Below are 22,113 nucleotides of genomic sequence, written 5' to 3'. Positions count from 1 at the left end.
GTCTATCCAAACCACCGTCAAACATTAATTGATTTTAGTGTCCATGCTGGCATTTATAAATTCATTTTGTAACATTCCAGTGAATTTGTGTGTAGTAGTTTCAACAGGGAGAAAAAAAAAAGTCCTCTTAGTTCATTAGAAAAATAATATGACACCAAGGGAACACTGGCTCTGTGCAGGACTGCGCAGAAAAAGGGGGGTTTATTGAATGCAGCACAACAGTGCAGTTCAGTGTATTTGAAGCATGATTAAAGACATTACAGTGTTTGAAAATCAAACAGCACATTAGGTAGCCTGAAAGCAACATGATTATGACAGAAGAAAAACACATTCCAGGTCAAATAATGTTTTGCTCCACTAATAAAGAAAACTATTTTTCAGCTAAATATTATACAACATAAATTCATGCTGTTTGTCTCGGTAGAGCAGCGCCGCGAGTAATTGGTTGTAAATGACTTGCAGTATTGCTCTGATAATTACATAATGAAAAAAAACAAAAGTATCAGTGATTTTGCACAGAGGTGTTTTAACTGCCAGCTCCGTGAGTGAAATTACAACACCAAGAGTTCTAAATTCACTGATTATTTCCCCCCTTTAAATCAGTTTCCCGTCTTTCAACATGATTATCTGATGTGTTCAGGAGAAAGCTCATCACCACTCGGCTTCCCCAACAGCTTTAGAGAACACGTAGTCCCTACCGCCGTAACACATCACTCCATCTTTTAAATGAAACTTCCAGCGGTTCTTACTGCGGTGAATCTGCAATATAAAGAACATTTTATCAGGGTCAGTACTCAACAATGGGATTTGTTCAGAGCCAGTATAGAGCCAACATGTTCTTACTTTGTCGTACTGACAGACGATTACATTGTCAGTGTCAAAGAGATCCGGGATGTCCTGCTCAATCACATCATCACCTGAATTCAAAGGATCCTAAATGATAGAAAGTGAATTGATGTGTGCAATCAAAGACATGCTGTTGGGAAAAGAAACTGAGTGCTGCCTGCACAACTGTTAAATGTCATTCGCAGCAAAAGTGGCACAACTCAGCTGGTGTTTCTCAAACAGAGATGTTTTAGAGGCAAAAAATAAACCATGACAAAATTCATATCCACCTCTCTCTCTCACCTCTTCCTCTACATTAGCGAGCTCATCTGCCTCCTCGCTGTCGCTGCTGGAGGAGATGCTGTTACCGTCACTGCTTCCATCTCCTTCCTGCAGGGCTTTGATGGCCTCAGCGTTGATTATACCCAGAAAGTCGTTCTCTTCCAGGGGAACTCCCTCTTCCTCCTCCATGTCAGAGTTGCCTGCAGGTCCATCCAGCTGAACGATGTCTGACAGCTCGCTGTAGTTGTAGTCCAGGTCCAGCTAAGCAGGAAATGGGAAAAGAAACATAACAGTTGTGCCATGATAATATTCAGAGAATTTAAGTAGGCTGTGATAAAATGTCTTCGAATAATTCAAGATTACACACCTGGACACAGCAGTCTGTTTTACAGCACCCAGGCATTTCAGATTTGAATGCAACTCATGTTGAGGAATTAGTAATGAAAAAACTTTCATGTGCGAGACATGGATGCCAACTTTATCATGGAAACATGTTGGGGGACTCAAAGTTAAAAGCAGTATTGTCAAAATCAGAGATATATTGACTTGTAGTCCTCAGTACAGCTCAAGCTTCAAAAATGCTGCATCCTACACTTTCAACAATACAACACACTCCCTCTATACCTCTTAAACATCCATTTCTTTTAAACTACACACCTTAATTCTTTCTGTTAAACCACTGGAGTGGAATAGTCCGACAGACACACTCTTTTTAGAGCTTGATACCACTTAATGTCAGTTGAGTAAATATAAAGCTATAGCCAGCAGCTGGTTAGCTTAGCTGTGCAAAAAGCTTGGAAAGACTGTGCCAAGAAACTGTCTGGCTCATACCCCTTCTTAAATTACTACTGCTCAGCCAGTGGTACGTTGAATTTCAAAGAAAGGTTTGTTTCACTCACATGCCTTTATGGTGTGCAAAAAATCCAACAGAGAACATTCAAAAAGCATTCGATTCAAACTCTCACACAACTCATGCAGTATAATCCAAGTCTCATTTATGTACTTTCCAAACGCATGCATTTTCAAAAAACCTTGAGTGTTTATGCAGAAGTGTTTTAAATATTGTGGATTATTGGTTTCAGCAAAAGTGCATGTGTTTGGGAAGTACTGAGCATATGACTGGATAAATGAGACTTAAATTATACTACACAAGTTGTATAAGCGTTTGTCAATGGATATTTTGAATAGCTTTTTCTGGTGTTATACACAATACCTCTGCATCAAAATTTTTCTCAATTTTTGGATTCTTCATTCACTGTGAAGGCATCCAAGAAATACAATGTTTTCTTCATATAATTAGAATAAAAATAGCCATTTGAGGGGTAAACTATTGAACTAAGAATGGATTAAACAAATCAAGACATGGTAAAAAATAAATTCATAATAATAAATAATTCATTAGTAAGCTTTAGAGGTCTGGAGGACAGATTCTGTTTCCCCTGGACAGATCCAAGCTAGAAATCTCCCTGTTTTCAGTCTTTATGCTAAGCTAAGCTAAGCTAACCAGAGGCCTGTACTACGAAGCAGGATTTGAAGCTAGCTAGGTAACTTAAGGTTTAACGCTGGGTTTTCAGTACTATGTCCCTCTTTTTACCGAGATAAATCACCATGGTAACTTATGCTGAACAGCTAACCTGCTCCGGAGCATGTTAACTTCAGAGTATTGGATCACAGTCTGTCAACACCCCGACGTCCAATGACCAATCAGATCACTGAAGAAAAAAGTTTCCATGGACGCAAGTCTGGAGTCTCGGGTGAAAAAAAGAGTAGACTAGGGGTGTTGGTGGCTTAGTGGATAGAGCAGGCACCCCATGTACAAGGCTGTTGATGCAGCGGCTCGGGTTCGAGTCCAGCCTGTGTGCTCCATGTCATCCCCTCTCTCTCTCCCCCCTTCACACTAAACTGTCCTGTCCATTAAAGGCAAAAAATGCCCGAAAAAATATCTTAAAAAAAAACAAAGAAAAAGAGTAGTCTATGTATTTTTAGAGGTCAGTAGAATCATTTCATTGTTCCAGGGCTCTTTTTCCACCGGTTTTCCGCTAGATAGGAAAACCCAGAGTTGACTGAACTAGTTGATGACCAGCTTTGTAGCAATGGTTATCCAGACGGCCAATGTGAGGGTTGGTCACACTAGATAACGAAAGGATATCCTGGGTAAGTTAAAGTCCAGCTAAATAATTAGTGTACCAATACGAGAGTTGCATTGATTTTCTCATCTACGTGGAACTTTTCATTTAAAAATACACATCTGTATCTCAACAACTGGCTTTTCCTGTTTTTGTCACTGGCAGTTGCTTAAAGAGAGAATATTCTTTTTGACTTACTCCAAGATCGTCCTCAGCCTGGTTGTCAGTCCTCACAGGCATTAGATTCCTGGCCCTTTCTGCCTTCTCTCTCTCCTCCTCAATCACTTCTTTCAGGATGTCATCAATGTCTCTGGTCTTTAACTCTGCCGACTGAATCAAAGCTTCCTCGCTGCTAATCTGGAAGTCTAATAGCTGACTGCAGGGTGAGGCGCTCACGCTGAGGTTCAAAGGTTCGGGTTGTTGTGGACTCGGATCTTTTTCCTGCAGTGTGACCTCTGGCTCTGGAGAGTGGGCTCCTTCAAGCTGCGAGGTCTCAGCAGCAGGAACTGCTGGTGGCTGCTGTGAGAGGCTGCTCTCACGTCCGGGGGGTAAAGCGGTCTTTAGATGTGGCAGCTGTGTGACAGGAGTGGCTGGAGCAGAGGGTGCAGAGGGTGCAGAGGATGGCTCCACCTCCTGAGGATAAGTGGCATTTGGTGGGGCTGCAGCTGACTGAGGGGCAGGAGCTTCTCTCTGCTCAGTGACTTTCTCTCTGGTTTGAGATACAGGTGGCTGACCTGCCGGTGCCTGAGTAACCACAACTGGAACATTGACCTTGTAGAGTTGACCTCAGTGAGACAAAAGAGGGAGAATGAAATGTTATTTCAACTTATTAGTGCATGCTGCAAACAAAACAGATTTAGGCACGTAACAGGTCATTATGTACCAGAAGCTGTTTGCAGAGTGACTCCAGCTGGTATCTGCACAGGGTACGACAACCCAGCAGGGAGAGAAAAAGTAGCAAGTGCCTCTGAGTTGCTCTGCAATGAAACATTATTTGCATAATTCAGCATATCAAACAGTAATTATTTACATGCATTTTAAATGTACTCATCCCTGAAGCCAACAGAGTGTCATACATGTATCATTTGAAGCTATCATGTCAGATACATGAAGTCAGTGTGACTGTGGAGGCAAACAAAAGCCATTTATCCATAGGCAAATACTTAGTGTTAAAATTCAAATGCTACTATATAAAAAGCAGAGATGGGACAGAGTCACTGTTTTGCAAGTCACAAGTAAGTCGAGTCTCTACACTTCAAGTCAAGACAGGCAATCCCAAGTCCTAAACTTTGAGTTTCAAGTCCTAAATAAGTCATGTTGCGCTCTTCCCCTACTATAATGCCATTTTAACAACAGAGTAATGCTAAATAAATTGTATAAAAATCATCAATGCCTTTTTATTGAGCCACACATTTTGCATACTGCCATTGTTTTTGTTGACCAACACACAGTTTTTGTACGCAAACAAAATTGTCTTTGGTATAATTTTTCTAACCGGCGCTATGTATGGTTAACTTAGTTCTTCATGGTTCTCTCCTGCAACCCAGCTGGATGCTGCTGGACTGGATCTGGGGAATTAAGCATCAACTTGCTGGGACTGAATTGCAGTAATGTTAGGTGATAAAGGAAGTGATGTACATATACAGTATATACTCTTTGGGCTTGGGGGAGGGTATCAAGTTATATCAAATCAAAAGGCACAAATCCAATTTAAGTCACATGTTACTCGTGTTTGAGTCCAAGTCAAGTTGCAAGACTTTTTTGATTTCATCAGGTGAGTCTAATGTCAAATTCGTGACCTGAGTCTGACTTGTGTCCAAGTCATGTCTCGAGTCCACACCACTGACATATAGCAAGTAAATGTGGTTTAAATCCTCTTCTTTGAAATTTCCAGTCGGGTTATTTCACTTGATACAATTTCAAAGTAACTTGTTTTTCACAAACTGAACTGAAGTCTTCAAATATATATTCAAGTTTATCAAATTCAATTAGTGAAATCCTGATCTAAGATTTTAAGTTCAAACAGAAAAAGTTGCTGCCAAGAGTGAAATCAAGCGGGAATGTAATTGATCGGACAGGTTTGTCTGATGATCAAAGTCTCTCATCTAGTTAACAAATCAGAAGAAGCAATATCCTTGGTAGGTCAATGTTTATGTTTAATTTTTTCCTCAAGAACTGTTGTGTCTGAAATATAAAAATCCAATCTAAGCAGCTTGATCTTTCGGCTTGACTTTGTTTTAAGAGCAGAATTTAATTAATCTGAATTTCTGAACCTTCAAATTGCATCACTTGACATGGACATTCCAAAAAATGGGAGTTCAAGTTGCATAAATTCAGACAGATTCCAGTGGTGTTGAAGTTTCAACATTATGTGTTGCTTTTAAGATTAAAATTATTCTGATCATTTTTCTGCTTCAGTGTGTGCCCCTCATGTAAGAAGCCATATGAGGTCAGGGAAGTGATGTGCTGTGAATTTTGATGACACTTGCCTTCCTTTGGAAACTGTGAATGCTCTGATTTGCAGGGATCACAACTGAGGCTGAGAGCAAAAAAATCAGAGCAGAGCAGGTTATGCAAAAATCAGAAAAATGGGCCGTCTTCTCTCTGAATCACTTCACCCTGTATGTACATTTGTGCCATAAATAAGAAATCTGAGAGCTACTCTGCAGCATCCTTACACACTGGAATTCTTGTTTCCCATTCACGGTATATTAACGTAAATGAACTACTCTTTTTTGTGTGTCATCAGAGGCAGTTCATTTCAAGCAGTAGTGTGTTACCTGTGAGCTCTTGATCAGTCTGACTGTAGTTGGTGGGGAGCTGCAGCACAAAGTTGGATGAGTTGATATTATTTTTCCTGAAGTCTTCCATTGCTTTTGACTGCATCATCTTTGACTCCCAAAGCTGCACAGCAAGAAGACACAGCAGTCTGTCTTCCCAGTATGGTGTATACTTTTCTCACTAGATGATCTAACTTTGCTGTAACTGACAGCTTAAGTCAAGATGTGCATTACATCTATTTACTTTTTTCAAATGAAGCAGAGTTATGTAGACTATAACTCACATGCCTTAAATCGTCCAGGATGCGGTCTTCAAGCCCTTCATCCAAGAAGAGCTCCCTCATACTCTCTATCACATCATCAATTATGGACAAGTAGAGTTTGGCCTGCAGTTGTTTACAGAAACTGCAAGTCAGAAGCTGTTGAGCTGCTCGTGAAGATAAAGTGATTTGTGTTTTCTTAGAAGCAAGATACCAAATTCCATTCAAACAGATGTCTTTTTTATGTTGCCGACTGTTGGAAATGGTAGACTCATGCACCTATGTGTAACTCAACACATTTTCTGAACATATCGCTGTCACTATTCATTTCGGGGAACATATCAGCAGCCTGAGGTATCTTTTCTAGTGAAAGTTTCATTTTTAGAATAGATGAAAGATGTTCCTCATGTTCTTCAATCCGTTCAAAACGACTACAATCCAAATTAAAGTGTTAGTGAAATCAAATATTTATGTGCAGACTTCTTCTTCAAACGGAACAAAGACATCATTGATGTTTACCATGTTACCTGACCTTAATTGATATTATTTTTTAATGGGATTTGGCTTGACAGCATGATTAAACTTGACATGATTTAACTGCACTGAGCTACTCCAAATAAATAGCTTGAGGCTCAGAATAAACAGCCTATATTTGAAAAGCAAAGTGGCTTTCAGGAGCGCATTTATTAGACTACCATTACTTCACCACAGCCCACACACCAAACAAACTTTTGCTAAAAGTTACCTTGTAGCAAAATTAGCTTAAAATCAGCTTTGCTTACCACTGGGCCTGTGTTGTTCAGCATGTTTCAGGGCTAAATCAACTACAGTCCGGTCACAATGCACTTCAGGAACATCATACAAATGGTTGATGGTGGTGAAGTCAGATTGTTTTGCCCACAGCCACCTGACGGAGAGTGCACACACAGGTGATGGTAATCAAGCTGCACAGAGAGATGTGATTGGAGCTGGGAGCGCCATGTTTTTTTTAGTGAGGAGTTTCAGAAAGTTGTTATAAGTCAGTTTTTCGTTCGTTTTGTTTTTCTTTACTTTGTTCCATTTATAATATGACCTTGTATGTGTTTGGAATGGAAATATTCAGTTTAATATAATGTCAATCTTTGTTGCTAAAGCAAGATGCAAGCGTAGGCGTTCCCGTATTTTACCGTTAAAACAACTGTGACTCATTTTGCATGTACACTGCAACCAAACATTATGGCAGTGGTTACATTTCAGTTTTACAGTGAGTAATTCTGCTGCAGCTTGTGAGGTACCATGTCCGTTGGGTGGGGGATAGAGGGTGCCCCTGCAGCATGGATGGATTACTGAACAGGCCTGGCAGGCACACGCCCAGGGGCCCAAAGTTTTAAAGCTCCCCCTGGCCTTCACCTGCAAAATGTCACTCAAATCAGCACGCACTGACCAGGAAGAGACTACAAATGGCGCAAAAAGGTACAATGGAACTACAAAGAGACACAAACGACCAAAAAACAGACACGAAATTACACCAGAGAGACACAAAACTACAAAAAAAGATGCACAACAACTACAAGAAGAGACACAAACCTCCACAAAGTCTGTGTTTTTGCTCCTATGTTGGAGAAGTGGTGGGGCCTTTTGCATTTCTACACCCAGAGGCTCTTTGTCTCATAATCTGCCCATGTCCTGCAGGCCACCCTACATCCACCCACATCTGGGAACTCAAATACACCCTAACACTGAATATGGCTTCAGTACCTGTAGTGGCTTAACTGTATCTCAGCCATGTGGTTTTAGAGAGCCTCAAATATCTGTGTCCAACAGGACCTTTCCAGCTCTAGTTTACTTTCAATAGAAAGGTTTCACTGTTGCACATTTTCCACCGTGCTGCTGAGGGATTCGGTACAGTATCTGATCCCAGGAATGCACAATGCCAGGAGTTAAAAATATTTCACCCTTTACAAAACACTTCATTTTGAACTTGGTGTTCAATGAATTCGTAGCAGCAGCAGCAGCAAGCGCCATGACCCCTGCTTCCTCCGAGCATCTGTTTGGTAATACTGGCACTCTTTCAACACTGTAGGTTGAGTCCTCTGATAGAGGATGAGAGCGCTGTGGCTCAAAAGCGGCAACATGAGAGTATCCACCCCTGTGGATACTGCAACTCACTGAAACTAAGACACTCAGCTGTCACGTTACCACAAAGCTACTCTGGACTCGGAGAGCCGCTCTCCTTATACATATATATATATCCAATATTACATCATCTATGTCTATTTTATTTGTCCAAGCATTGAAAATACTAGGTAATTAAAAACTGAAACTGAAAATAACTCATGTAATGGAAGTAAAATGTGATTTAGTTACTCATCTAATTTTGAGTTGAGAAATACAAAAAACAGCTGATTGTGATTAAATTATTCCTACGTTATTTGTTAAACAATTTTGACATTGAATGGAGAGCAACTGTTATCATTTTCAGTGAAACTCTAACCTCATCGTTAGGATTAAGAGACCATCTTTTTGTGCATTTAAAGGCATTTTTCCAATTAACTCATCCATCACTTCCAGATCATATGACATAGATTGAAAAATCCTGAGATATAAATACCCAAAACCCATAAAAACACATCACAGACTTACAATTAATAGCAAGAAATAAGCTAGCAGGGAGTAAAAACTCAAATGTCCCAAGTTGAGGCTTTTCGGAGTAGTGACTTGTCACGAGGGTCCAGCGAAATATTGTTGCATGCTCCAGTGTTGTAGTCATGTCCACCTAAACTGAGTGCAAGTTATGGCCAAGACCAGAGTGTATCAAGACCAAGACCAAGTCAAGACCAGACAAGCACTGCATGACACACTTCCAAAAAAATGTGGAACACGCAAACCAAAGGCATTCCTCCAAAATTCACATTCCCATAAAAATACCCACAGAAAACATGACGATTCTTTTTCATTCACCTTTTTTTTTATCCCATTCTGTATATGTGTGTATGTGTAAGTGCACCATGTACCATTTTCTATGAGTTAACAAATACAGGCTAACACTAAGAAGCTGAAGTAAACGTAACCATCTTTATTCAACACTTCTTTTTTGAAAAGGCAATTCAGTGCTATCTCTGCAGTTGTGGTCTTGACCATTCTTAAAATAAAATCTCCAGTCCTCTTGTCTGAGACTGAGACAAGTAAGAAGTAAAAATGCAGTCGAGTCTACAAAACTGACACCTTAAACTGGTCTTGAGCTTCATCTAGAGCACTACAACATGACCACCACCTAATGAGGCAAATTCAGTTCAGGCTAAGATGCTTCACTCTTTTCTACCTGTGCACTATCACAGTTACTGTAATCAAATGACACAAAGTCACCCAGCATGCAGCACTTGCACAAAATAATTTCCTACAAATCACATCGTTTATCGAGCAGCAGCCTGTCACTACTCACTGCTGGGTGTCTCCGTCTCTCAACAACACTGTGATGATGGGAAACATTAAGTTGTGCTGTTTTGACACTCGGTGAGATGTTTGTTTAAAGCTACTTTGCTCCTTTGTTCGATGAATGATTAGTAGGTAATTGTAATAATAAATAACTGTTATTGTGATGTGTGTTATACATGTGTAGTTCTCCACTTCCTTCTCCTTGATTTAATAACTCGATGTTAGTTTCTCTTTTTCCTGCAGTGTGTGGTCGACAGAAACTTCCGAGTCTTACGAACGTCCATGAAGAAGTACCAGTCATTCAGCTTTAATTCAATTTTTTACTCTTGACGTACATAATATCCAGCTTAAGCCAGGTACCTCAAACATAGTCATCTCTGAAGGCCTTGTTGTTCGCTATGAAGCGTCACCATTCTTTTTTTTTTTTTTTAATCCAACCTATTCACAACCCAGAGGCAGAAAAATCACATAATAAAGATTTGATTTGTTTAAATAAAATTACAGTCCTCCAGAATACAACCATGGTATATAATCAAAGGTCAGCTCGAGGTAAGCAATGCAAGCAATGAGTTCTATTCATGGGAAGGAAAAGGAGGAAATTAATTTCTCACTTCATGCTGCATAGTAAGTATCAGACCTCACAACTCTGAGTACTACACTACAACTATTTCATAAAACGCTCCAAAGGTGGGTTATTGCTGTCAGTCCTGCAACTGCTGTTTCACTTTGTAAATGCACTTTGTCAGTATTTGGCAAAATCAAGACAGTTACCCTTCAGATATGAAACTATTTTGTAGCTTTTGGGGCCAATGCACTTGTGAGAGAAATTATTTAATTGTCACTTTGTTTCATGTTGCTTTGAACCTGTGGAGAATGGCTGCTAATTGGCATTGAGCCTGAGTCAATTCAACCAAATTGCCCTAATAATTGTGATTAATTCACTTCAGACAAACACTGCTCTGTGGGGCTCAGCATGATGTGACCCACCTTTGAACCGGCGTGTTAGTGCAACTATAATTACATCACCATAGTGCTTTTCCACACTGTTTGTCTGTCACTTGCATATTTGCTCTAAAACTTACTGATACAAGGGGTTATATTGAGAATCAAGCCACCATCACACAGAATTTAGTTCGAATGTGGATGATTCATTCCTGGATGAATATATATATGGAAGTATGTGAACTTTAAACATTGCCTGGCAACAAAAGGGCCCAACCCTATACGTATGCTGGTAATTATTTTCTCTCAAACACAGTGAATATCACTCATTACTTAAGCTGTTTATCTCATGCAGCCTGTTCAGAGTACATTTAATAAGGCTGCCAATCTTTCTGGAGGGCAGTGCAGATGATGCAAATGCAAGCTTATATACACTACTCGTATAAACTGTGGTCGTACAGTTAATAAATCTATTAAATGTAAAGTGCTAGGCAAAAGGACCATGTTAAATTGTTTACTAGGGTCTAGACTAATTCAGTCTCAGTTAAAGGATACAAAATCGGTTAACCTCCATGAGAAATACTACCAGGCTATGTGTAATTAGATGAGTTTGACACCGGATATAAGCAGAAAGTCCCCCGTCACCCTCCTTTTCTGTTCATTTATTTGTCATCCCTTTTCACCATGAAGAGGATTTTGGCAAATATCTTGGATAAAAGGGATGACGTCCTCCTCAGAGTTTCTTTGATGATCACTGTGTCATACAGCCGGATTGCTTCTGTGACTCTGTTTCAATCCATTTCTTCTCCACCTCCACCTAAAAAAACACACAAAATGAGGTAGGTAAACAAAGATGTTTTCTGTATCTACACTGAGCAAAAATCTAAAAGCAACAACTTGTGTTTTTGCTACAGTTTTTCACAGGTTTGAGTTCAAGATCGAAGACCTTTTCAATGCACTCAATACATATTTCTTTTTAAATTTTTGGTTGCAAATTTGTTACCATCTTAAGGCGCACCTCTGTAGTAAACATGCTGTTTAATCAGTGCCACAACTGTTTAGATGTATGGATTATCTTGGAAAAGGAGAAGTGCTCGCCAAACAAAAAATTGACAGAAATATATCTATTGAGTGCATAAAAAAAGTCTTCAAACTTTAACCTGTGAAAAATGGGAGCAAAGACAAAAGTGTTGCATTTAAATTTTGTTCAGTGTAAATTAAGGTTGGTGCATGCATTGACCAAGATATCATAAGACTGCTGAGTCATCTTACCTGACAATGATAGCGTGTCCAACTGGTCACGTGTTTCTGCGGCTGGATGTCGTTGGCGGTGCCCAGTGACTTCACCCTGGTCTGTGACACAACCGCGCCCATAATTTCACATTCCATTGTGACAAAAGGGTACCAGTCACTTGGGATCTCCTGATCAGATCCCAGCTCTAGCTTGCAGGAAAATGAATGGGGATGATCCACCGCTGTGAAGGAGAAAACAAAGGTCACTTGTAGTTAGAGTGTCACACCACTGAGTGGCAAACATACTGTACACATGCACAGGAAGATAATGAGAAAATGATGTCAGGATGTAGGGCTGGGCTAAATTTTAATCTTTTAATAAATGTGTTACCTGTATTCTTGGCCGGCAGTCTGTCGATTCTCCACACAACAGCTGAATATACATTCTCATACTTGACGGTGCCGATTGTCACCTGCATGACAGGCTGTGAATCAGCAGCGCTGACAGCGCCCAAGCAGGCGTTTCTGTTCATACGGGCCTTCAGCGACCTCTGCCGCAGCAAGGCCACTGTCTGCGTCACTTTGACCCAGTCACCTGGCACAGGCACACGGATCACTACATTCTCACACAGTGGGTTCGTGTCAGACACACTCGCTGTGGAAAGGAAGGTGGCCGACATGTTAAGAAAGGCCTGGAGCTCCACATAGGCACCTTGAACTGTGACAACAGCTTTGATCGAGAAGGGGATTTCTGTGCAACCCAAAAACGCTGTCTTATACCGCATCAGCTCCACCCTGCAGGCCTCTGGAGGTGAGAACTTTATCAGCCGGGACCTCTGAAACTCTGTCTCATTCACACATCTGTGAAAGTGGCAGTCTGCAATCTCCATCCAGAGTTCACCGTCATCCTCAGACCCGTAGCTGGAGTCAAAGCGCAGCAGCCCAAGATCATTAAGGGCGAGAAAACAATCCCCTAGTCCGTTCAGAAAAGCGAGACAGTGAATCTGGGTGAAGGCTGTCCGCTCCATGACCTCTCCAAATTTATCCAGTTGTACCCAGATATGATCCGTGATCTGCAACGACAGCTCCTGTTCCTCGTAGTGCCGCCTCTGCTGGTGGTGAATACACAATTTGAAGATTTCTTCTTCGATGGAGACTACCAGGTCCTCCATGTCGTCGTGGACTGTGGAGCCAAACTTTAGCAGCTCTTCTGCCTCCGCCTCATGATTAACCTCCAGCTTAGGGTGATAGCGTTTCTTCTCTGTGTACGAGAAATGTTCCACCTTGACCGAGAGGACTTTCCGGGGCTCGCCGTAGCTTTCCAGTTTCAGATCCGAGAGCCTGCACTGGGGGAGAAGCTGGAACTCTTTGAATGGCTTCTCCAGCCCTTTCTCGTAGTACATCTGCAGCACACCTCCGGGCAACAAGCGGAGGTAGATCGGCCCCCACTGCCGCGAGGACATGCGGTTCTTTTTTTCAGGAATCCTGAGCAAGACAGACCAGCCGTCTCTCTTCTGGCTACGAAACAGACCCCGAGGAACAAACTGGGACGAGCCCTCGCTTAACACCTCACTTTTACAACTTAGCCGCCTCTCCCCATCTTTTTCTGTCTCTGCCTCGTGGGCTCGTAGGCCTTCCAGTTTGTGGCAAACATAGGAGAAGGAGCTCTGGAGGTGGTCACGTGGTGGCTCATCGCCGTCTTTGGTCCGAATAAAGAAGCGTGGTAGGCTGTTCTCCGATTCTGAGTCTGACGAGGAGCTGTCCACATCTGCGCTGTGTCTAGATCCATCCCAGAAGGGGTTATAGTGTCCTGAGTTCCCCTGGAAAGAGGGGAAAGGGGTTGGTCCATCTGAGGTTTGATGCAGGGCCTCTGGTGCAGTAGAGTGTACAGAGGTGTTAGGCGTGCTGGACATACTCCGGAAGAAATCGTTCTTTTCCCAGGTGTTGGAGTGAAATGGGGACGCATTGCTAGGAACCCCACTCACAGGAGTGCAAAAGGGCGTGTTACATGGTACATAGGAACTTCCACTAAGACTCGAGGAGCTTTGAGGGGATTCCAGAGAACTATTGAAGCTCCAGGAAGTATCTCTAATTGGAGGAAGAACTAATTTCAGACCATTGGGACGCGGCACTGATGCTTTGATAAGCCCTGGTGACTGTAGAGGCTTCTGAGGTGATGAGAGTGGTGTGTTGTCATCTTCAAACGTGACCCAGTTTGAGTGATTTGTGGAACACATGGCTGAAGAGGTCTGATGGCCGCTTTCAAATCAACAATCTCTCCTGTGTTGGGTTAGCAGTCCTCCTGAGGCCGTCTCCACTGCAAGAAAACAAATATGAAGAATTAGAAAATTAAAAAAGTTTGGTCTTAAAAGTCATTTTTTAAAAGTTTAATCTTAAGATATTCCAGCGATAACACATATGCTCTTAGATCTGTTCTCATTTAAAAGCAGAGCAAGTACATTTATGCTGTCGGGAGAAAAGAAAGAGAGAGATAGAGAGCTCTTGGGGATATAAATAAAACATATTTCCTTAAGGTGCGCCATTAAAACTTAATGAAAGGCTGACCTTGAAAACCTGGAACATGTTTACATATGTTAACACCACAATTAACTCAGGCTCTTTTGATGCAAACGCTGAAGCAAGCACTCTGCAGCTCAGAGTCAGAGAGGCAGCACATTTTTCTCTCTCAGTGACACCACAGATTAGAGCTTTTGTTGATTTTTAAGCTTTTGCAGAATCCTTCCTACAAACATTTATTAGCTGAACTGACTTGCAAGTACACCATCAGAATAGTGGGAACAGTCTTTTATAGACTATCAGCCAACTTTATGCATGTGTAAGAAGTTCAACAAAATGCCAGCTAGTATGTTTGCCTTTTTCTTTATTTGGATCATTTTTGCAAGAAAAACAGAAAAGGATAAAAAACTGTAGCCTTGATTCTCCGGGCCATAACTTTATGTAACAGTAGTTATTACTGTTTGGTTGAAGCACAAAGTATTGGTCTTCAAATATTAAAACGTGGGCAGGGCCAGTACAACACTACTTTCATTCTTCATTCATTTCTGAAACTGCTTATCCTGTTAGGGGTCGCGGGAGGGCTGGAGCCTATCCCAGCTGACATTCGGCAAGAGGCGGGGTTCACCCTGGACAAGTCACCAGATTATCACAGGGCTGACACATAGAGACAGACAACCATTCACGCTAACATTCACACCTACTACGGGCAATTTAGAGTCACCAGTTAACCTACATGTCTGAGGATGGTGGGAGGAAGCCGGAGTACCTGGAGAAAACCTACACTGACACGAGGAGAACATGCAAACTCTGCACAAAAGGGGTCCCCCAACCTGGGCTTGAACCAGGAGCCCTGTGCTGTGAGGCAACAATGCTAACCACTACACCATGATACATTCGGATATTGTGCCATTTGCTTCCATTAATAATGACAAATTGACTCAGTGGTGATGCGTTTTAGCCATTCTAGTAATGAATGGCGATGTCTGTCGCCTCCTCAGTCCAGACTGAAATATCTCAACAACTATTGGATAGATGCCATGAATTCTTGCATACATTTGTAGTCCCACATCATCAGGACATTCTTTAAATTTGTCCAGTACTTTGATTTATCACCAAATACCTGCAGACTTTGTGTCCAGCCCCTTAGTACAGCCCGATTTAGATCAATTTACAAGAAGTGCATGATTGGATACAGCGCTGTCTCCTTTATTCTATACTCTGTGTGTACTGTGGGCTTGAGAGCAAACAGTACCGCTATTGTTATCTTGACACATGGGCGAGGCCCACTTCTGTGATTCTTACTCCAAACATTACATTAGGATATGCACTACAAATCTATTCAAACTTCTGAAAACAAAAATTACTCCTAAGAACACACTCTGGAAAACTTACAAATCTACCTAACATGATGTTTTGTATCCATACATTCTGACAAATTGACACCTGGTTTCCCAAAGCATTGTGATATATAAAGTTGATGTGTTTTTAGCAGCTCCTACTGGAGCAGAGGAAGAAATGTTCAGGGAAAAAAGGAAAATGATGCTGTTTTCAAAGGGAAAAGTTTTGGGAGTTCAAAGGTTTTGTATTGCAAATTGATGAGGCACAATGTTGCATTTCAGACATACCGTGCTTCCAAATGAGCATGGTGTAAATATTTCATTGCAAGCTCGCTTTAAAATGCGTGTGAGAAAAGTTAGCCATGGCGTCAAAGATCCTGTCTCATTAACCAGCATGAAGTCAACTGTGAGAACCAGGTATAATGTGGCGGAGCAGCTGGTACTGCACGAAGCTTCGGAAAGGAACAAAGCTGGTAAAATGTGTAAGGCGCCATGACTGTTTCATCCTCTGTGATATTAGAGCTGCAGAACATATTTCAATGAATGTATTAAAAGTGTGAGAAATGTTGCTAAACAACAACGGCATTCAGGCTCATTAGCCAATGGGCAGAGAGCGAACATGTTGTAATAATCTTTATACAATCTCGCTGTTCATTTTCCAGCCAGTCAATCACAATCTGTCTTTTCATGTGCTGGCAGCTCTGCTCTCACCAGCATCAGGCTCACAGGCCACAAAGAAGCCACTCTCAAAATGCTGAAGCCTCATCTCCCCATAAAAATCTTGAAAAAAATAATTGAAAGCAGAAAGCCTCAATTACAGCCTTCCTCCTCCCTTCAAGATCACAGCCATGACTTGCATGAAGGAGAAATCCAGTGGCAAGTTCCTCCAGCTATAAATAAACAGGGAAGTGGGGGCTCTTCTTCGGGGGTAGTGGATTGACAAGTCCTCAGTCAAACACTGGAGAACATCTTTCTAATGAGCGGATGTTTGCGATGGCACACAGACATTTCAATGAGTTCATCCCGCCTCTCTGACTTATAGAAACCCTCGGCTTTGGTTCAAAAAGAGACGGGCACTGAGAAGGATGAGATCTCCGCGGGGGTTACTGACAAGTCTTTCAGACTCATTTCCAGTCTGCCGTCTCTTCCTGGGCTCTCTAGCAGAGCAGTACAGAAACGAGACACTGCTAAATCTACAGAGGACAAAAGAATACATTCCACACATTCCCCGGGGACAAGCAGCTTTGCACACAGGAAATACCAGCCTGCTCTATCCATGTGAACTGACAACAAATATTATCTTAATGTCATATTATCACTTTTTTTTTTAAAAAATGCACCCGATACTCACAAGTTCTGGTTTGTGTGGTTGTTTATCACTGTCAAACATGAAAAAACAGCAACACAGAGGGAGTCGGGGGATTAAGTTAGGCTTATTACAGTGATAAGGTGATTTATAAAACACATAAAACCAGCCTGAGGAATTGTTTTTACAATTTGAACCTTATTTTTCATTATTATTGTCTTAAGAATTGGGAGGTGACGAAATCTAACAGGGTAACACACCTATAAAAGCAACGCAAAGATGGGAATTGTAATCGTACAGAGCAACTTTGTTCAAGACTCTCTTACTAACAGTGTTCAGGTTTGTTCCCATTTGAATTGCAGCACTGCAGTTAAGATAAAGAGTATGTTAATCCTGAGTATTATCACAGATGTATCATTATTATACTTACATAAATGACCACATTTGAAAAAGCCTGGGGTAGGCAAAATAAGGCACACACCGCACGCCCACGGACAATTACTTACAGTCTGAAGTCACTTAGTTGTAATTATTGGGTCAAACTGAGTCATAACATGTCGCCAAATACATGCATTCATCAGCTAAAAAGATGCCAGTCAGCACTTTGACATGACGACTCCAAACAGATCCAATTACAGGTGCAACTGTCAAACCCGTCAAACTGCAACGTTATTTAACATGGGAATATCTTGTGTCTAAAACAATGTGACAAGTCATCCCAAACACATGGAAAATTTCAATCCACAAAGAGGAACAGCAATCACAAGCCGATACTAACCAACAGGGATATGAGAGAACAGATGCCACTCCTTGGTTTCACCTCACATGACTGATCTTTATTGCAGTGACTGTAATGAATATTTACTTTAAGATTAAGGTCCATTTTCACGAGGAGTTCTTGTCATATTGTTATTGTCTACTGTAATTTCTGCTGTGAGAAAAAGGACAAACCTCTTGATGACAGGAAGCAGCGACAGACAAATGATGACTGAGAGGAAACTGTTGTGGTTTAAGAATAAAACTGATGAATATTGAAAAAATAAATAAACACATTTGAACTCTCACTTGGCAGACAGATGCTTCCTGATTAAATGAAACAAGTTCCTGTTGGACTCTCTGGATAATTCCTGTGTTCTCACACTACCGAGTGGGTCGTTTCCCTCAGAGAAGTATATAAATAAACAAAATAAGACGCTATCCCTTTTCATTTGACGGGCGAGTACTACTGTTGTGACCACACTGACTGTGTAATCGAGTGCAGAACTGAAAATGTGATGACCCATTTCCAGTGGCAACGCACAGGCGCTGTCTGCAGAGTGTTCTCCCATCAAATAGAGCAGAAGAGAAACTTTGTTCGCTGCTGCTGCTTTTGTCTCCTCACACGTTAAACACACGGAATAAATCAATGTTATGTTACAATAATTCCAGGGTACTTATTGTAGAGGTTTGTTCCAGATCAGAAAAGCATGACTGGAAAAAATAAGCAGGAATGAATGGGAGACATGTGTGTCAGCTGAGGCGCTTACAGAAATAAGTTTTCCACTATTGCTCTGCAAGTTTACTCAAGCAGCAGTGATTCCTTTTAGTCTCAGACAGTTTGGGATAAACTAATAATAACCACATGGAAAATGTTTATTTCATATATTTTAGAGCATCCTCAAAGCAAGACTATGTAGCGTTTGAGAGAAGTACGGGAGGCGGCAACAAGTTGTTGCAACTGTTTTCAAGCCATGCAACCACATCAGAACAGACCACACAGCAGTAATTTCAAAGTAGTAGTTTTTGCGGGGTAAATAAAAGGATAGTTTATGCAAATAAAAATTTATATTGCTGTTATTTACTTACTTATTTCACAAAAGATTACGTTATAACAGACATTTATACATGCACAAGTTATTATGATGTATGTTAAAGGATAGTACACACAAATGTATAAAACTGTCGATCAGAATCAGACACAGAAATACTTTACTGATCCCCTGAGGGAAATTATGATTCGTTACAGTTGCTCCGATGTAAAGAATAGAGAATTATAAGAAGTAAGAATAAGAGTATGAAATAAAGTATGTAAAGAAAAAGCAAAAAATTAAAATAAATATAAATTAAATGTGCATTATGCTGTGGTGTTTGAAACTAGTATCTAAGATGTAGAAAATTAAAATATTAAAAAACATCATATACATCGTCACTGTGCTGAGGCTGTAAGTGGGAAAATTTAAATACAGTATATACTTCAGAAGAATAAAACAACAATAGAATTAAAGGTAATATAAGAAATGTGTACAGGTATGTGCACTGTAAGTCAATTACATTCAAGAGGTAAAAATTGTTGCACAGTTGAATAGCTGCACAGAATACTGTGGCAGTTTAATTATTAACTATTATTATCATCTGTTGTCTTCTACAGTGGCTTTCTGATGCCATTAACAGAATAATAAAGGAGGAAAAAATGCGTACATTTATAGGCTACTTGCACAACTCATTGTGAGGTACATGATTACTGAAGTTAATGAAATAATACAAGAATTTGTTTATTTCTAATTAACATATTTACTAGTATAATGGTCCGTTAGTCAATAGTAAGCCATTACTGTTTGTATTACAGTAAATAAATTATAAAAAAGTAGAAATTACATTTCAGTATACCAGAAGTGGGGAAGTGGGTTGCTAACAGAGGGGTTCCTCACAAACAAAACTGTTATTTGGTAAATATTACTAAATAAATAAATTCTGTTATAGGCTAATATAATTATTCAATAGTATATATTCAGAATGCTGCACTAATGAGATAAAAACCAATGGTCAATTAGTGAAATTTAATGCTAACATGTTTGCAATGGAAATTGTATTTTTTACATTTCATTTTCACTGAAGAAATTATGGCGATGTGATTTTTGCTGGTGTCTGTACCAAACAAGCACGTTCGCTTATGTCTGAAATATGATTCGTAAGTTGGGGAATCTCAGTAGCACCACAATGTTTGAATTTTAACGGTTACAACACATTTTATCTCAATCAAAAAATTGCAGCTCTTTCTATTTAGATATAGCACTTGGCCATATTATGATGTCAATAATATTTTTGAGTAACTGGCAGGTCTAGTTGCAACCGTCCCTGTGGAAATGTGGTGTTGCAACTGTCCACAGGGGTGGGGTCAGTTGCAACACCTGACATCCTCCATTCAAAGAAATATTGTAAATGATATATCATATGCAATCATATTTAAATGGTGTGGGTAATTAGCAGACATATGTAAGCTTATTATATAAAAAATTGGTTGATCTTTTCTAAATAATCTATGAGTAACTGAAAAAAATGCACAAAGTGTTGCAACCGTCCCCAGTCTCCCCTAATAACACATTTTGCCCTTTACAAAGTAAAAGCTGAGTTTAAGCAATAAAATACACAACTGCTTAATTTAATTCACTCAGGTGTTTTGCTGCTGTAGCAAAATTATGCTTGCAGTTTAACAGACAGTATTGACTCTTCTAAACTGTTATTCACATTATGTTTTAGCATTCACCTTTATTTCATAGTTTAGTTTTCACTTGTGGCAACAGTGGTTGGTGCAGTCTAACTTTACAGACCTGATATCCGTTTAAACTGACCAAAAAAAGTTCCCAAAAAATACACAGCACTCAAAAATGTCTGCAAAGAGCCAAAATTACAAATGTCACATGTGCAAATAAATTGTTTCCGTCTCGTTGAAACACTGTTGCACTATTGTTGCGGCGCATTCTTGCAGCGTCGGGTCAGCAAATGCCACACAAACACACGAGTTACCGGTAAACGACCTATTTTCTGTCGCCCCACAACAGCTCCGGTTGGAGAAAGAAAACAGTACCAGCATGCTGTCATCCACAACACAGCCAGGCCCATGTCCCGGACAGAGAGGCCCACTTCTGGGATCACTCCTGCGCCTTTGTGCTGCTGCAAACTCTGAGTAAAGTTGTCACTCACACACTTTTTAGTCGCGCTCTACTTTGTGAGCACAACATGCGCCACTCACACACACACACACACACAGTCCCGAGCTACGGCTGACAACACACTGAGTCAACATTTACCAAGAGTAAACCAAAACAGCTTTAAGTCGTCCCTCGCGCTCAGGAACTATCACGGCTCTCTCAAAAACAGACCTGAGTGCAACCAGGAGGGAGAAATACTTACAGATTCACAGTGGTGGGTCACTAATTCAGGTCATGACTTCTGTTTCATGGACGCGGCTGTACTCCTGATGTCGGCCGGTTTTCCTCAAAATGGCAGAGTGTAAATCCTGGGAGTTTTAACAGCGCCAGCTTCCCCTCCCGAGTTCACGCAGACTGTCCTACAACGGGACACTGCAGGAATGAACAGAGCGGTGCTGCGTTCGCTGCTGTGGGAAATGTCACTGTCAGCAGATGGGCAAGCACAATACACCAAGTAGAGGGTGAAATATTCACTTTGAGAGTGAATAATAAAAATAATAGGCCTTTTGGTTACATCCACAAGGCTGACAATAAACAATGTACATATGTTTTAATATTATAAGCCCGTATTTTGACGTATGGATGCTGTTATCCTTAATTTAATCAATTTCAGAGTTGAGGTTTTGCATGCTGTGTGTCACAAAAGTGGATATGTAACCATGAGCATTACATGTAACTCAAAATATATGCACTATGCTTATGTTTAGCATCTAATTGGCCTGATGGCAGTGTTACAACACTACAGATTCTGCAAAATATGGATTTTAATGTAAGGGTGACTCATAGCGGGGTTACATAAAACATTAAATGTACTCATGAATTAAAAAACAGGGGTTGGACATGAACCACTCCTTCATTGTGTTGATTTGTAAGAATCTACACCCTGTCATAATTTTGCCTGAGTTGAGAAGTTTATAACAATTCACCATTTCAAGCAGGATATTTTTGCAGCCCACTTTTCCACCACTGAATGTCTCTTTTATATGTATATTTATTCCGCAGCCACTGTGCTTCTTGAATTACAAAGATGAAAACCACCATGTTATTGTTTTTTTAGTACTGGTCGAAACCTTTTGAATGCACAAATAAGTGGTGTTTTTTACTACTTTGACCCCTGTGTTCC

The 22,113-nt window shown here is 40.6% G+C and overlaps 1 protein-coding gene across 1 annotated transcript; it reads right to left on the bottom strand.

The window, feature by feature from the left end:
* Positions 1 to 166: 166 nt before the first annotated feature.
* LOC126406692 (stonin-1) lies at positions 167 to 21,367 on the bottom strand. Its single transcript, XM_050071151.1, has 11 exons — positions 21,193 to 21,367; positions 12,254 to 14,179; positions 11,902 to 12,104; positions 6,298 to 6,399; positions 6,014 to 6,137; positions 5,717 to 5,772; positions 4,117 to 4,210; positions 3,432 to 4,018; positions 1,129 to 1,368; positions 844 to 933; positions 167 to 759 (listed from the first exon to the last, which is right to left on the bottom strand). The coding sequence occupies exons 2-11, from the start codon at positions 14,097 to 14,099 to the stop codon at positions 652 to 654; spliced, it is 3,450 nt and encodes a 1,149-aa protein (XP_049927108.1). The 5' UTR covers positions 14,100 to 14,179; positions 21,193 to 21,367; the 3' UTR covers positions 167 to 651.
* Positions 21,368 to 22,113: the final 746 nt, after the last annotated feature.

This window comes from Epinephelus moara, chromosome 19, assembly GCF_006386435.1.
Source record: "Epinephelus moara isolate mb chromosome 19, YSFRI_EMoa_1.0, whole genome shotgun sequence".
Lineage (NCBI taxonomy): Eukaryota > Metazoa > Chordata > Actinopteri > Perciformes > Serranidae > Epinephelus > Epinephelus moara.
This window is presented reverse-complemented; position numbering and strand designations above follow the sequence as displayed.